We start from the raw sequence: 20,417 nt of genomic DNA on the forward strand, positions 1-20,417 counted from the left end.
TGGTGGGTGGTGGGAATGCTGATGCTTTATGTTAGAAGACGTGGGGGGCAGGAGGAGGGGGGGGTTGATGCTGCTTTGCTGCTGCTTGTGCGTGGGAGGAGGGGGCAGGGGGCTTCAGGGTTCTTATGTTTCTTTCAGGTTGTAAATTGTATACATTCTCTGATATTAAATGGAGCCATTGAACATTCAGCAAGGTACTTGGAAATGCTTGCCTTGCATGTCATTCATACAGTTCAATCCTCTGCAATAATCCAGTAAGGGAATATGAGAAAAGAGAAACAGAAGGCAGCATGAAGTATTATAGATACAGAGAAAGTGCAGTGCAGGTAGACAATAGATCACACACATGTGGCAAATCGTTAGAATATAAAGAAAGGTGTTTTTTATGTTGCAAAATAATTGAGGTAAAATGGCTAACTTGGAAGTAATTAGGAAAATTTATACCGTATGTAATAATATTTAATCACTTCCTCTGATTATATTTTACACCCCTAAATTCAGTATGAATACACTTTTTGAAGTTAATTAGATAAAAGTTGCCAGATTTTATCCTCTGATACTAAAGAGGTACACACACAAAAACAAAACCCTGGCACAACAGTTACATGACCGCCAATCGATCATCAGGGCAAACATCAAAGTACAACATGCATTTATATAACTACTTTTAAAGCATCTTGGAAAACAAGATTTCTATTGAGCTACGTAAGCAAATAAAAGTCCTTGTGTTCAAATGTTTGCTTGAGGAAGTGGTTGTTAAGGAACATCTTAAAGAAACAGAAAAGTAGGAAAAGAGAATGCGTCTTTGGAGAAGTTCAGATCCAGGCTGCCAAGCGTGAGGCTGAGATATTATGGCTGCAGGGTGACCAGGACTCTATGCTCGGCATACCACTGCTTTAAAAGAACACTCCAGAGGGGAAAGAAGCTGAAATGCATTGATAATCGAGGAAGGTTCAGTGCTGAATTGTGATTTAAAAATAGTGAATGAAGATATGAAATTGGTTTGGACTGGAATCATGAATAGCAGAAGAATTACACAAAAGTAAGTATTTAATTGGCCTCCAAAACATGAATCTCAATTGGCTGGAACATAAATGAGGAAATATGGCAAACATGACTGCAGGGGAGTGCAATTTTCATATTGATTGCATGAAACAAACTGGTAAAGGTATTACAGAAAAATAGCATGTATATAAGAATATATATGTGTGACTGTATATTTGGTTTCTATTGTATATTTGTAACATATGCCTTGTGCTGTGCTGTATTTTGCACTGTGGCCCAGCAGGAACACTGTTTCATTTGGTTGTATTCATGGGTATTCATGTATGGTTGAATGATAATTAAACAAACCTGAATTTTTGGAATGTGTCAGGAATTACCTCTTAGAGCAGTACGTGTGGCACCTACTCAGACTTGGGCTACTTTAGATTGAAGAAGGATTAATAAAGAATCTTGTGGTCCGTGAAGGGATTCTGAGGGCGATTTGAGGATGATCACCTGTGATCTTCAACTTAAACAAGGGCAATCACAATGGTAGGAGGGAGGAGATGTGTAAGGTGGATTGGGTAAACAAGCTAAGAGATGTCAGTAGATGGACAGTGGAAGATGTTCAAGCAGCTGGTCTATCAGTAGACACAACTAACTGCTGGGACCTGGAGCAACAAGCAGTGTCCGGGAAGAACTCAGCAGTCAAGCAGCGTCTGTAGGGAGAAAAGAACTGTCGACATTTTGGGTCAAGATGGGATGGAGAGTGAAGAGGATGATCACCAGTATAAAGAGAAGAGATGAAATGGTGAGAGACAGGAGCTCAAGGGGATTAAAGATCTGCAGAAGGATGAAAGATAAGAGGCAGTGGAAGAGTGTAGCTGGGAGACAGAGGTAGACGGATAATGGATGATAGAGGAAAACATGGAGATGCAAAGGGTAGGTTGAAGGTAGAGGCTGCTGCTAGAGTGTAGTGAACAGAAACACCAAGCCAACCATTGCTGGAATCTGATCGTTAAGCAGTGTGATAAAGACAAACATTGGGGAGCACTGAACAGCGGATACAATCAAATCTAAAATGCTCAGCTAGAGTTGAGCCAGTCAAAATTAGGGATTCCATAAGAAACAGACTCAGCCTGTGATTAACAACTGAAGCCAAGAATAATATTGAATTGAAAAGGAATGTGTACAATATGGAAAAGACTAGTGATAGAGCAGAAGACTAGGACATTTTTAGAATCAAACAGCAGAAGACTGAAGTACTCACAAGAAGGTTAAATGAGTTTTGAGAGAAAGCCTGCACATGTTATGAAAACAAACAGGAAAAGTTTCTATGGAGATATATATATAGGAAGATGGTTGCTAAAATAAATGTGGTTCCTGTAGAGCAGTGGTTCCCAACGTGGGGTGTATGCCCCACAGGGGGGTAATTTGATTTTTAAAGGGGGCAATTTGAGAATGAGTTATTAACAGTGAATTTTTTCTAGTAAGTCTGTGTGAGTATGCGTGTGTGTGCGAGTTAATACATATGTGTATATACAGTATGCATACATAAAAATACTTGTGTGTATGTACATGTGTAATTGCGTATGTACTGTATATCTATAGTGTATCACCATCATTACAACCATCAAATGGCTTTCATAATTAAATTAATGAATTGACTGATGTAGGAAGGAATGAATGAACAAGTCCAAACGCGTAAGAAACTCGTACGAGGTCGCGCCAATGCTGCTTTTGGCAGTAGCTTTCGGTTCTTGGTGGTGTGAAGGTCTGTACATTGCGTCATCTCTTTTAAACGGTGTACCTGTCTTTGTATGTTGTAGAAATGAATCGGCATTGTTTTATTTATTTATTATTATTATTATTTTAATATCACTTAATGTTCTTTTTTTTTACAATTTCTTAGTAATTTCTTCCTCAGAACTTTAACAGTCCTTTGGTTCTTTTATTTTTCTCTTTCATGAATGCCACGTTCTTTGGAAGCTTGTTTAAACCAAGTTAATGGTCTTTTAGGCTTCCTCCAGGTGAATAGGAGTTCACTTTTTGAATAATAAGAATTATATATCACCACAGGGGGCATCAGGATTTTAGAGGTGATTAGGTGGGGCATGGCCACAAAAAAGGTTGGGAACCACTGCTGTTGAGAACACAGCTGTGAATTAATAACCGCAAACAAAGATATGGCAGATGCATTGAAAACTTGTTTTGCATGAGTCTTCAAATGGAAAATATTGCTGATAATCCCTGTGTTATCAGATGGGTTAATTCCAAAAAAGATGATTAAATTTACAAAAATCCCAATTTCAGGGGAGAAACTCAATGGGCAAAAGGCAGATAATTTGGAAGGAGAACACACCAAGTGAATGTAGAGATAGTGTGCCCATTCGTTGATAATTTTCACAATTATCTGAACTCCAGGAGGATAACAAGAAGACTGGAAAACAGCAAATGTGACTCCCTTGTTTAAGGAAGGCAGTGGGCAGGGAACTACAGACTGGTTCACATAACCCCTATTATTGGCAAGCAGCAAGAGCCAAAAATCAAAGGGTAAATATTAGTCATTAGGAAAGTTGAATATAAGTAAACCTAGTCTAATGCATACATTTTAAAGCCATTGTAATTGGGAAAATGTGTCAGAATGTAGTGAAAACTGGCTGCCTCATAGAAAGCAGAGAATTTGAATAAATAGGTCATTTTCAGATTACAAGAATGTAACTAGTGGAGAATTGTAGGGATCTGTCCTGTAATTGTTTGCTATTTGTATTTAATAACCTGTAGGTAAGAACAGTTATGTAAAGTTTTCAAATTTACCAGTCACCCATAAAAAACATGAAAGAACATGATGTGATAAAGTACTCTGGATCTGCAATGAGATTCTATATTTGTAGCTTCCGTGAGTGGGCAAAAAGACTGACAAATGGAGTTTAATGTGTGGAAGTGTAAGGAAATGCACTTTGGTAAGAGAAATCAAGGGGACAATTATGACAAGTATAGGCAGCTAGAGTCAAGTGAATCCCTTGAAGAATATAAACGATGTAGGAGTAGAGTCTTAGAGTCATAGAGAAGTACAGCACAGGAACAGGCCCTTTGGCCCATCTAGTCCATTCCAAACCTTTTAAACTGCCTATACACGGTCCTTCCCAGGGAAGGGGAATTGAAAACTATTGGGCATAGGTTTAAGATGAGATCAGAGAGATTTACTCGGAATCTGGGGGGCAATTTCTTCACCCAGAAAGTGGTCCATATGTGGAAGGAGTTGCCAGAGGTAGTGGCTGTTGCAGGTACATTAACAACATTTCAAAAGACACTTGACACGTGCATTGATTGGAAAGATTGAGTGAGCTGTGATCTAAACTCCGTAACATGGGATGTGCTTAGTTGGGCAATTGGTCAGCAAGAACTAGATGGCCCAAAGAGCCTGTTTCTGTGCTGTAAGGAACTGTGACTTTATTATACAGATGAAGAATGACTGCTAAGTACAATGATGGGCAAAGTATGGAGGGATCTAGGTGTTCCAGTGTATGAACCATAAAACAATAGCAGTCAGGTTAAAGAAGTAGTTCAGTAGAGAGCAGCATTTTGGCCTTCATTGTAGAGGGTTTGGAAATGAAAGATCAGGAGCTTTGCTCTAATGGTACAGGCTGATGGCGAGGACTCACCAGGAATAGCATGTATGGTTCTGGTCCCCTTAAAAAAAAAGTTTGAAGGCATTACAAAGGAGCATCAGAAGGCTGATACCTGAGATAAGAAAGTTATCCTTTGAAGAGATCCAGAATAACTTGCATTATTGTTTGGAGTTTCCAAGAATGAGTGGTAGCCTTTCTCAAACATATTAGATCCTAAGAGGGCTTGATACGGTAGATGTGATGTTTTCCTGATGAGTGTCTCTAATCAAGGGGTCATAACTAAAGATAAGGGATGACCATTTAAAGCTGAGGTACGTAGAAATCTCGTCTTGCAGAGGCTTATGAACCTCTGGAATTCTCTACCCTGGCAGGTGGTGCATGCTGAATCATTTGAAATATTTAGAATAGAGTCATATAAAATATTTGAACAATTAAGAAGTAGGGAGGTATTGAGAAATGGCACAGAGAAAATGCAGACAGGAAATATCAGCCATCAGTAAATTGAATGGCATGGTTGGATCTGAAGGGATGGATGGACTGTTCCTGCTCCTGTTTTCTTGTGTGTTCTTGTGAATAACATGTTCATTTTGGATAAACAATTCCTCTGTTCTCTGCAGAGCTACTACCCACCTGCTGAATGTTCCCATGATCTTGTTCCACAGAGGTTAAGCCAGTACCTGAAGCATAAACTCATCAGTAGATTGTAGCCATTAATGTGAATACAATGTTACTTGGAAGGCCCAAGAAAGGAAAGTAGGGGATTGAAGTATCCAGTGTTTGAACATAAAATCAAAAGACATAGAAGCAGATGACCACCATTCCATCCGTTGTGGCTGTTTCACCAAAGATTCACAACCCTCTGGTTAAGGAATTTCTCCTCAGTCCTGTATTGCAGATCCCTTATTTTTGAAGTTGTGACTCCTTGTTCTTGACACCCTAGAAAGGGGAAACATCACACTGCCATAACTCACAGGAGTGTTGTTTGTTTTAATTGAATCGCCTCACATTCTTCTAATTTTCAGAGAATTGAGAGAATTGCTCTTTTTTATCCTGAGGTTGATTGATTAAAACAAAATATTCATTATGACCCATGTACCTTCAACTGTCCAGAGCTCTTTACAGATTTCAAAAAGCATTTATTTATGCTTTTGCATTCTGAATTATCTGAACATGAGGAAAAGTGAAACGTGGACAAACAGAATGAAATTTACACCTTTGATAACACCTGATTAATTGTCAGTTCTTATCATTTAATACAAGAGTATTTTATTCTAACTGTTGACACAAATTCTCAGAGCTTCAGCAACATTTTTGAAAAAGGGAATTCTGCTAAAAATGCCAGAGCCTGTAAACTTATTTACTTACCACATGAACAGCTGAGTCTGTGATTGTCAAAGGACAATATTAAGCTAATGAATAGTAAAACTGAGTGAAGATATAGTCAAGTGCCAGGGTAAAGGGTGAATCTTGACAGCAGCTAAGAAGAGAGGAAATGTAAGAACAATTACCCCATCTCACAGTGTAAAAGAAACAAGGGACATCTCAGAAGGCTTCTGAGTCTTCAGAGAAAACTAGCAAATGAGAGCAGCAGTCTTTGGTGATAGTGATATATTGAATGGTGCCAATACTGATGACACAATGGTATATTGATAATGTAGAAAAACAGTTTCTAGGGGAATGAGTTATTGCTAAAAGGCTGGCTACTAAAATCGAAGTGCAGAAATGAAGTAACAGGATAACCCAGGGCAAACATCCAATGAGGAAGCAATTATCAATGCCATCAATCAGCAACTCAGACGAGGGAAGGGATCTACTGATAGTTATTTGCATTACTTGATGACAAATGAAAACATAATTTTGGAATTGATTTAAGATACATGGTTGTTGCTTTTAGCAAATATTGGAAACTACATATACCTGTCTGGACACGCCCCCCCCCCCCTGCTGACTGCTCCTGTGGCTCCTCCCACAGACCCCTGTATAAAGGCGATTGGAGCCACAGCCCCTTCCTCAGTCTCCAGGATGTGGTGTGATGGTCACTTGCTGCTTGTGCTTTCTTCCAGCCAATAAAAGCCTACCTTAACCCACATCTCAGAGTTATTGATGGTGCATCAATTCTATTGGCTGGAAGTTTTAAAACATGGAAAGCATTTTACGTCCGGAAAAATTGGACATTGACCCTCAAGTCTCAGAAGCAGCTCTTGCCTTTGAACTCTGGCTTGCATGCCTCCAATCATACTTGGAGGAGATTCATGTGACTGAGCCTGCTATTATGCACAGAATCCTCCTTTTGAGGGTCAGCCCAAAAGTTTACTCACTTATCAGGGACCTGCCGACCTATCAAGGGGCACTGGACACCCTCAAAAGACAGTACCGGCGGCCGGTGAACACCATCTACACAAGACGTCGTTTAGCAACGCGACGGCAGCGAACCAGCCAGTCAAGCGGGGAGTTTGTCTGTGCCCTACAGACACTCGTGCGGGCCTGCGACTGCAGGGGACTGATGGTGGAACAGCATGCGGAGCTCCTGGTACGGGATGCTTCATTACGGGGATCAGGTCAGTGTACGTGCGCCAGTGGCTGCTGGAAAATGTCGATCTTACCTTACGCTCGGCGATCGAGATAGCCGACATGCTGGAGGCTGCTTGGCACAACGCTGACATTGTCAAGCCACGCGATCCCCCGCCGGTTCCGTGGACGCTGCAGACCCCGCCACCCACGAGCAAATCGACCTTGGCTGCTGCCAATCGCGAGTCCACGAACTCCCCGAAATCGACCATAGCTGCTGCCAGTCGCAAGTCCACGCAGTGTTACTTCTGCGGACTCGAAAAGCACCCCCGAAAACGCTGCCCGGCCCGAGAAGCGACCTACTCCAGCTGCGGAAAGAAGGGCCATTTTACCAAGGTCTGTAAGTCTGAACCACAAGCGGGGTCGGGCAGCGCCGCTTGCGAGGCATGGGGGCCGCCAACGTGGTCGCCGCCATCTTGCCTGCCCGCCTCGTGCGAGGCATGGGGGTCGCCATCGTGGTCGCCGCCATCTTGCCTGCCCGCCTTGTGCGAGGCATGGGGTGGCCATCTTGGTCGCTGCCATCTTGCCTGCCCGCCTTGTGCGAGACAGGGGGTGGCCATCTTTATCGGCGCCACCTCGCCCCGCCTCCGACCCACGGGTGTTTACCGGGCACCAAGACGGCGGTTCAACTCTGGCCTCCGTAACCCTCGACCAAAGTGCCCCACACCAGCTTGCAAGGTCAATGATGGACATCCTGGTGGAGGGGCACAGGACTAGCTGCCTGTTTGACACGGGCAGCACTGAGAGTTTTATTGACCCGGACACGGAGCAACGCTGCGGACTCATGACACGGCCGGTAAGCCAGAGGGTCACCATGGGTTCTGGGTCACATTCCACAGACATCCGGTGGGTTGTGTAGCGACATTGGTGGTGCAGGGCACAGAATATCGGGACTTTGCGCTACTGGTCATGCCTAAACTGTGTGCGCCTGTGCTATTGGGGCTGGAATTCCAGAGCCACATTTCCCTACTTGGATAACATCACCATCTGTGGTCACGACTGGCCGGATCACAACACCAACCTCCAACGATTTTTTGAAGTGGCCGAAGCCCTGATGCCCTATCCCGGGGAGCGTGTGCCAGCGTGCAGCTCGACCAGCTATGCGCCCTCCATGCAGATCTTTTCCACCTGGGAGTCACCTGATTTTACCATTTTGTGAAAGCCCGGAACCTGCCTTACTCCCTTGAGGACATCAGGATGATGACCAGGGACTGCCAAGTCTGCGCTGAGTGCAAACTGCACTTCCACCATCCTGACAACGCACAACTTATCAAGGCCACCTGCCCCTTTGAGCAACTGAGTGTTGACTTTAAGGGCCCCCTTCCCTCCACCGACCACAATGTCTACTTTCTCAACATTATCGACGAGTACTCGTGGTTCCCCTTTGCCATCCCCTGCCCCGACACCACTGCCACATCCGTCATAAAAGCCCTGCGCCAGCTCTTCACTCTGTTCGGATATCCCTGCTATATCCACAGTGATAGAGGGTCCTCGTTTATGAGTGACGAGCTGTGCCAGTACCTGCTGGCTAGGGGCATTGCTACTAGTCGGACCACGGGCTATAATCCCCGGGGAAATGGACAGGTGGAGAGGGAGAATGCCACCATGTGGAAGGCCACACTTTTAGCCCTTAAGTCAAAGGGGTTGCCGGTCTCTCTCGATGGCAGGAGGTCCTCCCCGAGGCATTCCACTCTATCCGCTCCCTGTTATGTACGTCCACCAATGCCACCCCTCATGAGCGCCTCTTTTCTTTTCCCAGGAAGTCTGCCACTGGGACCACCCTACCGGCTTGGCTGATGTCCCCAGGGCCAGTGCTGCTCCGAAAACATGTGAGGAGCAATAAATACTCCCCACTGGTCGAGAGGGTTCACCTACTACATGCAAACCGCCAGTATGCCTACGTGGTCTTACCTGATGGGCGGGAGGACACGGTCTCCGTCTGCGACCTGGCGCCCGCAGGAGCAGCAGACCCCTACCCCGAACACTCCACGGTAACTATGAACCCTGTACCCGAGGTGACACCACGCACACCGAGCCCTACACAGACTCCTTATGACACTCCTATACCGGGCGTCTCATATGCGTATACACCAGGCGCCTCGCACACGCGTGAGGGATCACTGACACCTAGTGGGCTGACACCTCCAGTTAGGCCGGAACCAGCACAACCTCTGTCTTCGGTGCAATCACCACCGGCACCTGTGCAATCACAGCCAGTGCTACGTAGATCGCAGCAACAGATTCGACCACCTGATAGACTTAACCTGTACATATACTTGTAAGAAACTTCACCCCATGGGGACTCTCTTTTAAAACAAAGGGGGGGTGAATGTGGTGAACTACATATACCTGTCTGGACACGCCCCCCCCCCCCCCCCGACTGCTCCTGTGGCTCTTCCCATGGACCCCGGTATAAAGGCGATTGGGGACTCCGCCCTGGCCTCAGTCTCCAGGATGCAGTGTGGTGGTCAATTGCTGCTTGTTCTTTCTTCCAGCCAATAAAAGCCTACCTTAACCCATGTCTCAGAGTTATTGATGGTGCATCACTCAGGCAGTTAAAGTGGCTGAATATCCAAAGTAGTTACACTTTAAATTATATACTAAATCTTACTGAGTGTGAATCATCCTTTATTTCCTGAAAAATGAACAATCACACTTGTGAAAACTTCTTCCACATACTTCAGGAGATAGGAAAATGATCAAATTAAAAATGTTTACATTTTTCATAGATTTGTTTTCTGTTAGCTCCCTCTTTTTTAATTGTTTCACTTTCTTTATACATACCTCTAATTTTCCCTCCTAACAACTTTGTTAATTTTTCCATCATAGGCTAAGGTGATCTTTAAGTCTCAGATGCACTTTATTGCACCTTTTTCAATTCATGCTCTCAGAAAACACTTACTAAGTCTACATCTGCCTTTACAATATCCTCTCCTGCAAAATATGCTCCAACGTGTTCTCCTGAGTGAATAATTAATCACAATCTCTGACATATTGACAATTACATAGACCTTTGAAACAAGAAACTCCAAGTTGAGGTGAAGAAAATTTAATTGATTTAAATACCTGACAGGAGGTTGTCAATACTGTTAACTGGATCTCTGTGGGAGTAAAACTTTAATCATTGGGTGGTGTAGGATTCTCCAGGAGGTAAAATATCAACAGTAAAAAAAATCAATATGCCCCATTCATTTTGGAAGTTTTAGAATGCTGTGCCAATGATTCAGATTTGAAATCATAAACTTCCAGGAAAAATATATCTATCTTTATGCTAGAGCTCTAGCTAAATGAGATGTCTTTTATCCTGATTCCTATTGACTTCCCTGTTCTAATGTTCCTTGATGTCATATATAGATAAACATTTTTCGATGTCAGGTACATGAGTCAATGTCAGGACTCATTTCTGGAATTTACCTTTGCACCACAGGACAATTGCACAGTGTTTGATGAAGCATCCTGTGCCTCCACCCAAAGGTTAGCAACACCACTTTGCCTCTCAATCTCAGGTGCTGTTGCTGCACCTGTAAAGGAGTGTCGATAACATTAACTATTGCAAAATATAGGTTCCTACCAAAGCAGAACTGGATAATTCTGTTATACTAATGACTCAGACAGAAACGGCAAAAACACATTTCTTAGCATGCAAAAATAAAATGGGAGCAATGACCAACTTATCAGCCAATTTTTGCTCTACAATGAATTTGCACTTTTTATGCAACTTGAAAAACATCTCAACACCCATTTCAGGAAGGATGTCAAGGCTCTGGAGAGGGTGCAGAAGAGGTTTACCAGGATGTTGCCTGGATTAGAAGGCATATGCCCTAACAAGGGGTTGGACAAACTTGGGTGGGTTTCTCTGGAGCAGCAGATGCTGAGCGGAGATCTGATAGAGCTTTATAAGATTATGAAAGGCATAGGCAGAGTAGACAGATGGCATCTTTTCCCCAGGTTGAAATATCTAGTAACAGTAGGTTAGAGGGGTTAAGTTCAAAGGAGATGTGAGGGGCAAGTTTTTTTTACACAGAGTGGTTGCCACCTGCAATACACTCACCAGGTGGTGGGAGAAGCAGAATCATTGGTGAGTTTTAAGAGAGACTGTGAGGGAAATAGAAGGATATAGACATTGAGAAGGTAGAAGTTTAGTTGACCATTTAATTACTAATTTAATTGGTCTGGCACAACATTGTGGGCTGAGGTGTTTCCTGTTCCTGTGCTGTACTCTTCTTTGCTCCAATGCTATATACGCTCTCTAGATGGCTATTCAGATACACTGCCAATATCAGTGGTTAATGAGTTTCAGAATTTAGATCCAGAGGAGGAACAGCAATATCTTTGTCTTTCTTGAAGTCTTTCAACTTCAAGGGGACCTTGTATAAATGAGATCAATATTCCTGCTGCTTCTGACTTCTGTCTTGGATTGAGATGGTGGGCTGCTCGCCTCGTTAACCTTTAAGACCCACTTGGCAGTGTGTTGTCCAAGGAAGGTTAACGTTCACACAATGAACAACATTCTGCTTTTTCTGGATGTGGTAGTGATTACTTTTACCTCAACCACTGTTCCTGTGTTTCTTCTGTGATCCTGAATTCTTCATTTTCAGCTCAACTGACAGTAGACGGTGTCCTGCTTTGGAGAGTACGGTGCTCTGTACATTTCGATCCATGTGCAACAGGCATTTTAACTGTTTGATTTTTTTTTTGCTTCTTCAGCAATGTCCATAATATGGACTGTAGAGACTGCGGCACAAGGTATCTGAAAATGTAGGCTCATCACAAACCTTGCACAAAGCTTACAGTGTGCATGCAGTGTCATGGTGTGACACATTTCCACATTTGTCTCACCCAGTGAGAATAATTATTACTTTTTCGCTTTTATTCAGTGTCATTGCACTACGTTCAATACAGTACCTTTACAATAACTTCACAAAAGGATATTGGTCACCCTTAGGAAGATTTCCACTAGTTTCATAAAGAACAGAGAACAAATCATGTTCACCAGTATTATTTCTAAGTCCACTCTCTACCAACATTACTGCTCTTTTGAGGTGAACTTTAAACTAAGACACTGCTCTGTAAGTGACAGCATCAAGACGGGATGCTTTTCTGCAGCTGCCTGCATGGTCACATAACAGAGGCAGAAGCATCAACAGAATTTCTTTCACTGAAGTTGGTAACTGCTTAACAAACCTAGTATCTGATACTATATCAAGACATACCATGTTTCTTAATGGCTTATGTGCAAGATGCTCCGATTATTTTCTTTCTGAGGGGATTGCGAATGCTTTTTGTTATACCATTTTTTCCCATAATGTTCCACTGCTGTTGGATGAATCAAAGTGGGGTCAAATTGGCATTTAGGAGGAAGATTGAAAATCTGGCATCACAATAACCTCTCACTCAACATCATCAAAACCAGAGGCAATTTTCGACTGCAGAATGAAGCAGCTGGAGGACTGTAAGCCAGTCCTCATTAGGAGATCAGAGGCGGAGACAGTCAGTAGCTTTCAATTCCTTGGAAAAAATATCATAGGATCTGTCCAGGAACCAACATGTAAATGCCACCACAAAGAACGCAGGGTAAAGCCTCAACTTTCTTAGAGGGTTTGTGTAGATTTGACATGCCACAAAAAACTTCGACAAACTTCTATAGTGGAGAGTATCCTAACTGTATCACAGTTTGAAATCACTAAAGCCCAGGAATGGAAAATATTACCGAAAGTGGTGGATATAGCCCAGTCCATCTCAAGAAAAGCTCTGCCCACTATTGAGCACATCTACAAGCAGCACCCCACATCAAAGAACCCCATGATCCAGGCCATGCTCTCTACTCGCTACTACCATTGGGAAGGAGGTACAGAACCCTTAGATCCCGCACCACCAGGTTCAGAAACAGTAATTATATGACAACCATTGGGCTCCTGATCTGGTGTGGATAATTCTGCTGACCACAACTGTGAACTGATTCTACGATCTACAGCAACACACACAAAATGCTGGAGGAACTCTGCAGGCCAGGCAGCATCTATGGAAAAGAGTACAGTCGACATTTCGGGCCGAGACCCTTCATAAGTCCTGATGAAAGGGCTCAGCCAAAATGTCAACTGTACTCTTTTGGTGAACATTGATGCCAAGTTCTCAATTAGCATCCCACTATATCCTCCACTTCTGTATCCTTAAGTGGTTATTCCCTTTATCATCTTGCCCTTATGTATAGAATGCTATGAAATTCTCTTTAGTCCTACTTGGTAAGGACTTTCCATTGCTGTTTCTAACTCTCCCAATTCCCCTCTGAGATCTTTTTTAAGCTTCTTCATAATCCTCGAGGGCCCTGATGGATTTTTGTTTCCTAAACCTTACATATGCCTTCTTTTTCAGCTTGACTTGTTCCACAAATTCTCTTGTCATCCAAGGATCCCTTACCTTGCCATCCTTGTTTGTTCTTCTGACTGGAACATACGAGTCCCAGGCTCTGTGCAGATCGACCAAAAGATGCTGTTCCTAATTAGCTCTCCCAAGCTTCTGCCAAAAACTCTCACCAATTTAATACTTCCCCACAATGACCATACTTATTCAAAGCTCGAAGTTCAAACTTTGATTTAAGCGCTGGGCCAGATTGAAAAGGTCAGGGTGTCGGGGCTGGAGGTGAGGGAGGGGCTAGGTCAGCTTGCTGCTCCGTAATGTTTATTCGGCTCTGCGCTGAACTGGGGCTGTCGCTTTGTATCCATGTACAGACTGTCTTCTGTGGACTTCAGTTCTCAACGCTATTTGCTTGCTTTTATTATTTGCTTGATTTGTTTTTCTTTCTGCACATTGGGTGTTTGATAGCCTTCCTTATTCTAATGGGAACTTTTGGGTTTGTTTTGTGGCTGCCTGTGACAGAACAGGGTGGAAACACCAATTCTCCTGCTAACCTTGCCCCTTGGCCCAGTTAGTCACTCCTCCTTGTTCTGTCCCTGGTCTAGTTTCCCCCAGTAGTTCACACACTTTGCCCTCCTGTTCTACAGTTGTTTGCAGTTCACCATTTACACACCCTAGCAGTAAAAAATCACTGGCTTAGCTAATCATAACAATCCCTTCAGTTAACATGCTCTACTGGTTTATAACTCTTAAGAATAAGGATTATAGACCCAGGCTTTCCAAACAGTTTCATTTATTTTTACACACTGTTGCAGCAGTTTGTAGACAGCAGAATGGCCCCAGAAGACCCAAGGGACAGTTTGGGGCGTGCTAAAGTAATGCCTGAGTTAGTGAGAGCAGACGCACTACACCCTACACAGGTAACACCACTGGTGGGGGGGGGGCATTAATCTGTTACATTAATCCGTTATATAAGCTTGTGGACACTGATCTATGGGTTTAACTAAGGCATTTGTTGTGGAATAAAACTGTAGAATGTTAGAATCCCTGTTTAAAATCTCTAATTTCTGCATCTGAAATAATAATAATAATAATAATAATAATAATAATAATAATAATAATAATTATAATAATAATAATAATTATTATTATTATTATTATTATTATTATTATTATTATTATTATGGTCTAGTCATGTGATTTCTCCCCCTCCCCCAGCAGACCAGCAGTAGAATTTCCTGGTCCTTCTTGGCCAGGCTGAGGCAGATTTAAACCCTCAGTCTGGCTTTCCTGGAGAGACATGGAGGTTGGAGTTGACAATGATGAATGGTTATATTGGGAAGTTAAAGACAAAGTGTGTTATGAAGAAAGCCTCTGTATATTTGTAAATTTTTGTACATATGTGTTTGTTTTTATTTGTCTATTTGTAAATACTTTTCTTCTTCACAACTTTTGGGCAGCTTTTGCACTTTTTCAACCAGGCACTAAATAAAACCCCCAGCACTAATGTGCTGTTGCGTCTTACCACCTGTTTTTTTTTCCCAACTGGTGACCCTTGTTGGGCATGCCTGTCCACACCTGATTAGGTTCATAGCATCTCCATTCCTCTTGGAAAGCAGAAACCCAAGAATGCTGCTTCCACCACCTGCACCCCAGTGCCCTCTGTTACCTGGGCCCCCAGGTGTGCGGACCCAGCCCTCACGGCCGCCCCAGTGCCCTCTGTTACCTGGGCCTCCAGGTGTGCGGACCCAGCCCTCACAGCCGCCCCAGTGCCGTCTGTTACCTGGGCCCCCAGGTGTGCGGACCCAGCCCTCACAGCCGCCCCAGTGCCCTCAGTTACCTGGGCCCCCAGGTGTGCGGACCCAGCCCTCACGGCCGCCACAGGTGCCCTCTGTTACCTGGGCCCCTAGGTGTGCGGACCCAGCCCTCACGGCCGCCCCAGTGCCCTCTGTTACCTGGGCCTCCAGGTGTGCGGACCCAGCCCTCACAGCCGCCCCAGTGCCCTCTGTTACCTGGGCCTCCAGGTGTGCGGACCCAGCCCTCACTGCTGCCCCAGTGCCCTCTGTTACCTGGGCCTCCAGGTGTGCGGACCCAGCCCTCACTGCCGCCCCAGTGCCCTCTGTTACCTGGGCCTCCAGGTGTGCGGACCCAGCCCTCACAGCCGCCCCAGTGCCCTCTGTTACCTGGGCCTCCAGGTGTGCGGACCCAGCCCTCACAGCCGCCACAGGTGCCCTCTGTTACCTGGGCCCCCAGGTGTGTGGACCCAGCCCTCACTGCCGCCCCAGTGCCCTCTGTTACCTGGGCCTCCAGGTGTGCGGACCCAGCCCTCACAGCCGCCCCAGTGCCCTCTGTTACCTGGGCCTCCAGGTGTGCGGACCCAGCCCTCACAGCCGCCACAGGTGCCCTCTGTTACCTGGGCCCCCAGGTGTGCGGACCCAGCCCTCATAGCCGCCACAGGTGCCCTCTGTTACCTAGGCCCCCAGGTGTGCGGACCCAGCCCTCACAGCCGCCCCAGTGCCCTCTCTTACCTGGGCCTCCAGGTGTGCGGATCCAGCCCTCACAGCCGCCACAGGTGCCCTCTGTTACCTGGGCCTCCAGGTGTGCGGACCCAGCCCTCACAGCCGCCACAGGTGCCCTCCCAGCAACTAGAGCCTGCACCTGAGACCAGAAGTGGAGACTTTGCCTACTGATTAGAACCCAAGATGCCAGCCTTCCAAGAGGGAGAGGATATCGAGAGTTATCTCCTGCAGTTTGAACGTCTGGCCAAGATGTGGGGGTGGCCCTCGGAGGAGAGGGTGTGTTGACTGGTAGAGCTTTGGAACCCTACTCAGCCATGGATGAGGAGAGGTCCAACTACCACCCCGACCTGCAGGAGGCCTCTTGGCAAAGTTTGACATATCCCCGGAGACCTATCGACTGAGGTTCTGGGGTTCCTGTGCCAGCTGGAGTGTTACTAAAGGAGAACTACCACCACCTGAAAGAGCTCTGCCGGCACTGGATAAGACCAGAGATCCACAGGAAGGAAGAGATTGGGGAATTCATCATTCTCGCACTGCTGCTGCAGGTCTTGCCAGGGAGCATTTGTACCTGGGTCCAAGAACACAAGCTCTCCAATGGACTGGTCATGGCACAGCTTGTCCAGCAGTACATCAATGCCTGGAGAGGAGCACCCACTATCATCCCCTGCTCAATCACTGGAGTTGTGACCACTCAGGGGTAACCCAATCCACAAATCAGAGACAATGAAGAACCTAAAACTCCCCAACTTGCTATTACTGCCATCAAGTTAGTCATAAGGCTTCTGCTTGTCTTTTAGAAAAACCTAACTGTCCAGCTATTATTACGTGCCGAGGGAGGGGGGCGCCTCATGGCTGTGTGCAGGAGTGGCTGTGCACCTTGCAAGGGGGGAGAACCAGGTAAAATGTTCGGCTGAAGTACCAGTCCTGGTGCATGCTCTCTTCTATACAGGAAGTATGGTTACCTTGGTCAGAACAGAATTTGTACAACCTAATCTTGTTGATTATTACAAACATACTATGATTCAATCTGTACATGGGGATATTAAAAGGTATCCTACTGCTGATGCTACCCTTGGGGTGGTAGACAATATATACCTACTGTGGATGGGTGTGGTCAGTGATTTGCCAAAAGATGTGGTTATTGGTAGAGATTTACTGGTCCTAGTAGATTTATTGGATAATGTTGACTCCACTGAAATCTTGTCCTGCACTGTGTTGTCATGGTCCCAAATTGAAGCTGGGATGGACCCACTGCCAGCAGTGGCTGATAGCCTATTTGAGGTGGTAAGAAAGGGCCACGTAAATCACGTCAGAAACGCATTAGGTACACCTGACCACCCACCCAGCACCATAAACCTCGCCACAGATCAATGGCACAAACATAGCTACCTTACAGTGAGCAGATCAGTCTCGGGCTCCTCTGTATACTCAGATGAAGGGGGAAGATAACAAGGGGTCCTATAGCTGTAAAGATAGCTGCCTGCTGGAAAATCACATCTTGTATCTAGTGTGTACCCCTGACAACCGACCAGTAGTACCCACCTTTTGCAGGCCCCTCGTCTTACATCTTGTTCACAACATCACCTGGGCCGGCCATTTCAGCCAGCAGAAAACTTACCTGATAGTACACCACAGACCCTATTGGCCACCTGATGACAAGCAATATTGTACTTCCTGCCCTGAGTACCAAAGACCTGCCACTTCCACCACACTAACAGGGACCCACCTCAGTCTTTGCCCATCACAACCACCCCTTTGAAACTCACTGCTATGGATATTGTAGGCCCTCTGGAGAAAAGCAGCTCCAGCTTCTGTTATACTTTGGTCATTTGCCACTCTGCTGCTGGGTTCCATCACCACCCCTAAAACCATTGCTGCCCTAGTACAACCCTTCTCCCGGGTGGGTTTCCCTGAAGACATTTTCACTGACCAAGACACCAATTTCACCTCATGCCCCATGTCTCAATGACATCAACAGCTGGGTGTTTTAGGTATCTACACCACACCCTACCACTCCCAAATGGATAGCTATGTCAAAAGGGCTCATCAAATCCTCAAGAACACACTGAGAAAGTTTGTGTCTGACACAGGAAGAGACTGGCTACATTTCCTCCTTTTTGCATATCAGGAATTTCCCTAGGTATCGACTGGCTTCTCTCTGTTTGAGCTCCTGTACGGGGGGGGATGTCCAGGGACCACTCGATTTGCTCTGCCACCGGCGGGAGGACAAGCCCCATGGCAGCACAGGTGAGGGCATTGTCTCTCATGTCTTACAAATGAGGGATCGCCTGGAGGCCTACAGAGAGGAGGCTTGGTGCAATATGGAGAAGACCCAGCAGAACCAGAAGAGTTGGGCATGGCCTTGTGAGTTCACCTTCGGTCAGAAGGTCCTTCTGCTACTTCCCACCTCCACCAATAAACTCTTGGCTGAGTGTCAGGGGCCTTTTGAAGTTCTGAGGAAGCAAGGTTCAGTCACCTGTGAAACACTCCATCTGGGGAAAGGAAAGGCTTCTCAGACAATTCATCTCTGCTTACTGAGGGAGTGGAAGAAAAGGCAGGACCCAAAGCTTTCCTTGATGGTCCAACAGGTGGAGGAAGAAGGGGAGAGATGGCTGAAGATCTGCAGGCTTGGAGTGCTTCTACAAAGCCCAACCTGGGCTATCTGACCCCTCAACAGCAGGAGGGGTTAAACCAAGTCTCCCAGCAGTACCTTCTCCCTTCCAGCCCCGTCCTGGCTGAACGACAATGGCAGCACACACCATTCTCTTGAAAGACAACACCCCCATCCGGCAACAACCTTATCGAGTCCCAGAACGACTTGAGGCTGAGATCCATACCATGTTGGACCTGGGAGTGATCGATCCCTCTGAGAGTGAGTGTGCAAAGCCTGGGGTGAGTCCCGCAGGGTTTGCATTTACTTCTGAAAAGTCAATGCTGTCATGTATTGAAAAGGTGTCAGTTAATGTAGTTTGACACTTGTCAAGTATGGTGAGTCGTCGTCATTCGGGGACAGTACACGTGAGGTGAGGGCATATGGAAGCGAGAATAAGAATTAAAGACACGGTCAAAGCATGAAGCGAGTCAGGATATCTGCACTATCTGATTAAATACTAAGATAGGTTGCAAATACACAACAGCGGTGACAAAGATATGACTTTTGAAAGTAAGTTTAATGTTAGTTGATGAAAATGGAGAAACCAGAGATCCAACATTTCCAGTGTTTTATGGAGCCAGCTACACTAGATCCGAGATGGATACAGTGGGTCAGCTCATTTGAACTTTACGCCAACACTAAAGGACTGATTGTGGACAACAACACAATAGATAATACAAAACTAAGGAGAGCACTACTTTTGCACCTTGCTGGGCCAGATGGGCAGGATATATTCTCAACACTACCAAACACAGGACAAGTCACAGACTGGGCGGCAGCGCTGAATGCTTACTTCGTTCCCTAGGTCAACACTACGTTTGCCGGGCAGCATTTTCATCTGCTTGCCCAAAGACAAGGTGAGACGGTTCGACAGTTGTCCACTCACCTTTGGCAGGCAACAAAAGACTGTAATTTTAGAATGGATACAGACAACCAAACCAGGGATGCCATAGTGGGAAAGTGGAACTCAGTCTATGTGTGGAGAAAAGTACTGAGAATATACTGGATCTAATGCATGTCCACACACTGAAAATAGCGGCATAATGTCAAAACGTAGAGGAACAATTGTCAGCCATGTCACTCCAAGGGAGCCAGCATATTGGAAAGCTAAAGACAAAGTGTATTGTGGAGAAAGTATTTGTAAAGTTTTGTACACATGTTTGCTTTCCTTTGTCTATTTGTAAATACTTCTTTTCTTCACAACGTTTGGGCAGTTATTGCACTTTTTCCACCTGGCACTAAATAAAACCCCCTGCACTAATGTGCTGCTGCAGTCTACCATCGATGTTTTCAACTAGTGACTTTTTGTTGGCAAGCTTGCCCACACCTGATAGTGAGGTGTGACAGATGAAATTCAGGGTTATATAATGTATACATACTTTGATAATAAATGCACTTAACTTTGAACTTTAATGTTTTTCCACAATGACCATACCTATTGTTAGCTATCTTAAAGCTTATGGAGTTGTGAGCACTATTTTCTAAATGTTCTCCCACTGAAAGCTCAGTCACCTTTCTGGCTCATTTCCCAGTGTAAGGTCCTTGTATGGCCTCTCCTCTAGTTGATGAACTCTCTAGGATACACTTCACCAATTCTAGACCCTTGAATTCTCTTGCACTATGGAGATCCCAGTCTATATTGGGGAAGTATGATTTTATGACTCTATAATTCAAAGTTGAAGTCACCCACTATAACACCTATTGCTT

General features: G+C 45.1%; 1 protein-coding gene across 1 annotated transcript in view; it reads right to left on the bottom strand.

Annotated features, from left to right (window-relative positions):
- Positions 1–20,417, bottom strand: part of LOC132390910 (uncharacterized) — a 216,221-nt gene that overhangs the window by 93,795 nt on the left and 102,009 nt on the right. The window contains exons 14-17 of the mRNA XM_059963445.1: positions 19,504–19,616; positions 16,067–16,196; positions 15,437–15,714; positions 15,208–15,378 (exon numbers count right to left, since the gene is read on the bottom strand). Coding sequence (XP_059819428.1) covers positions 15,208–15,378; positions 15,437–15,714; positions 16,067–16,196; positions 19,504–19,616 — 692 coding nt within the window. The remainder of the gene's footprint in view (positions 1–15,207; positions 15,379–15,436; positions 15,715–16,066; positions 16,197–19,503; positions 19,617–20,417) is intronic.

This window comes from Hypanus sabinus, chromosome 3 (assembly GCF_030144855.1).
Source record: "Hypanus sabinus isolate sHypSab1 chromosome 3, sHypSab1.hap1, whole genome shotgun sequence".
NCBI classification, from domain to species: domain Eukaryota; kingdom Metazoa; phylum Chordata; class Chondrichthyes; order Myliobatiformes; family Dasyatidae; genus Hypanus; species Hypanus sabinus.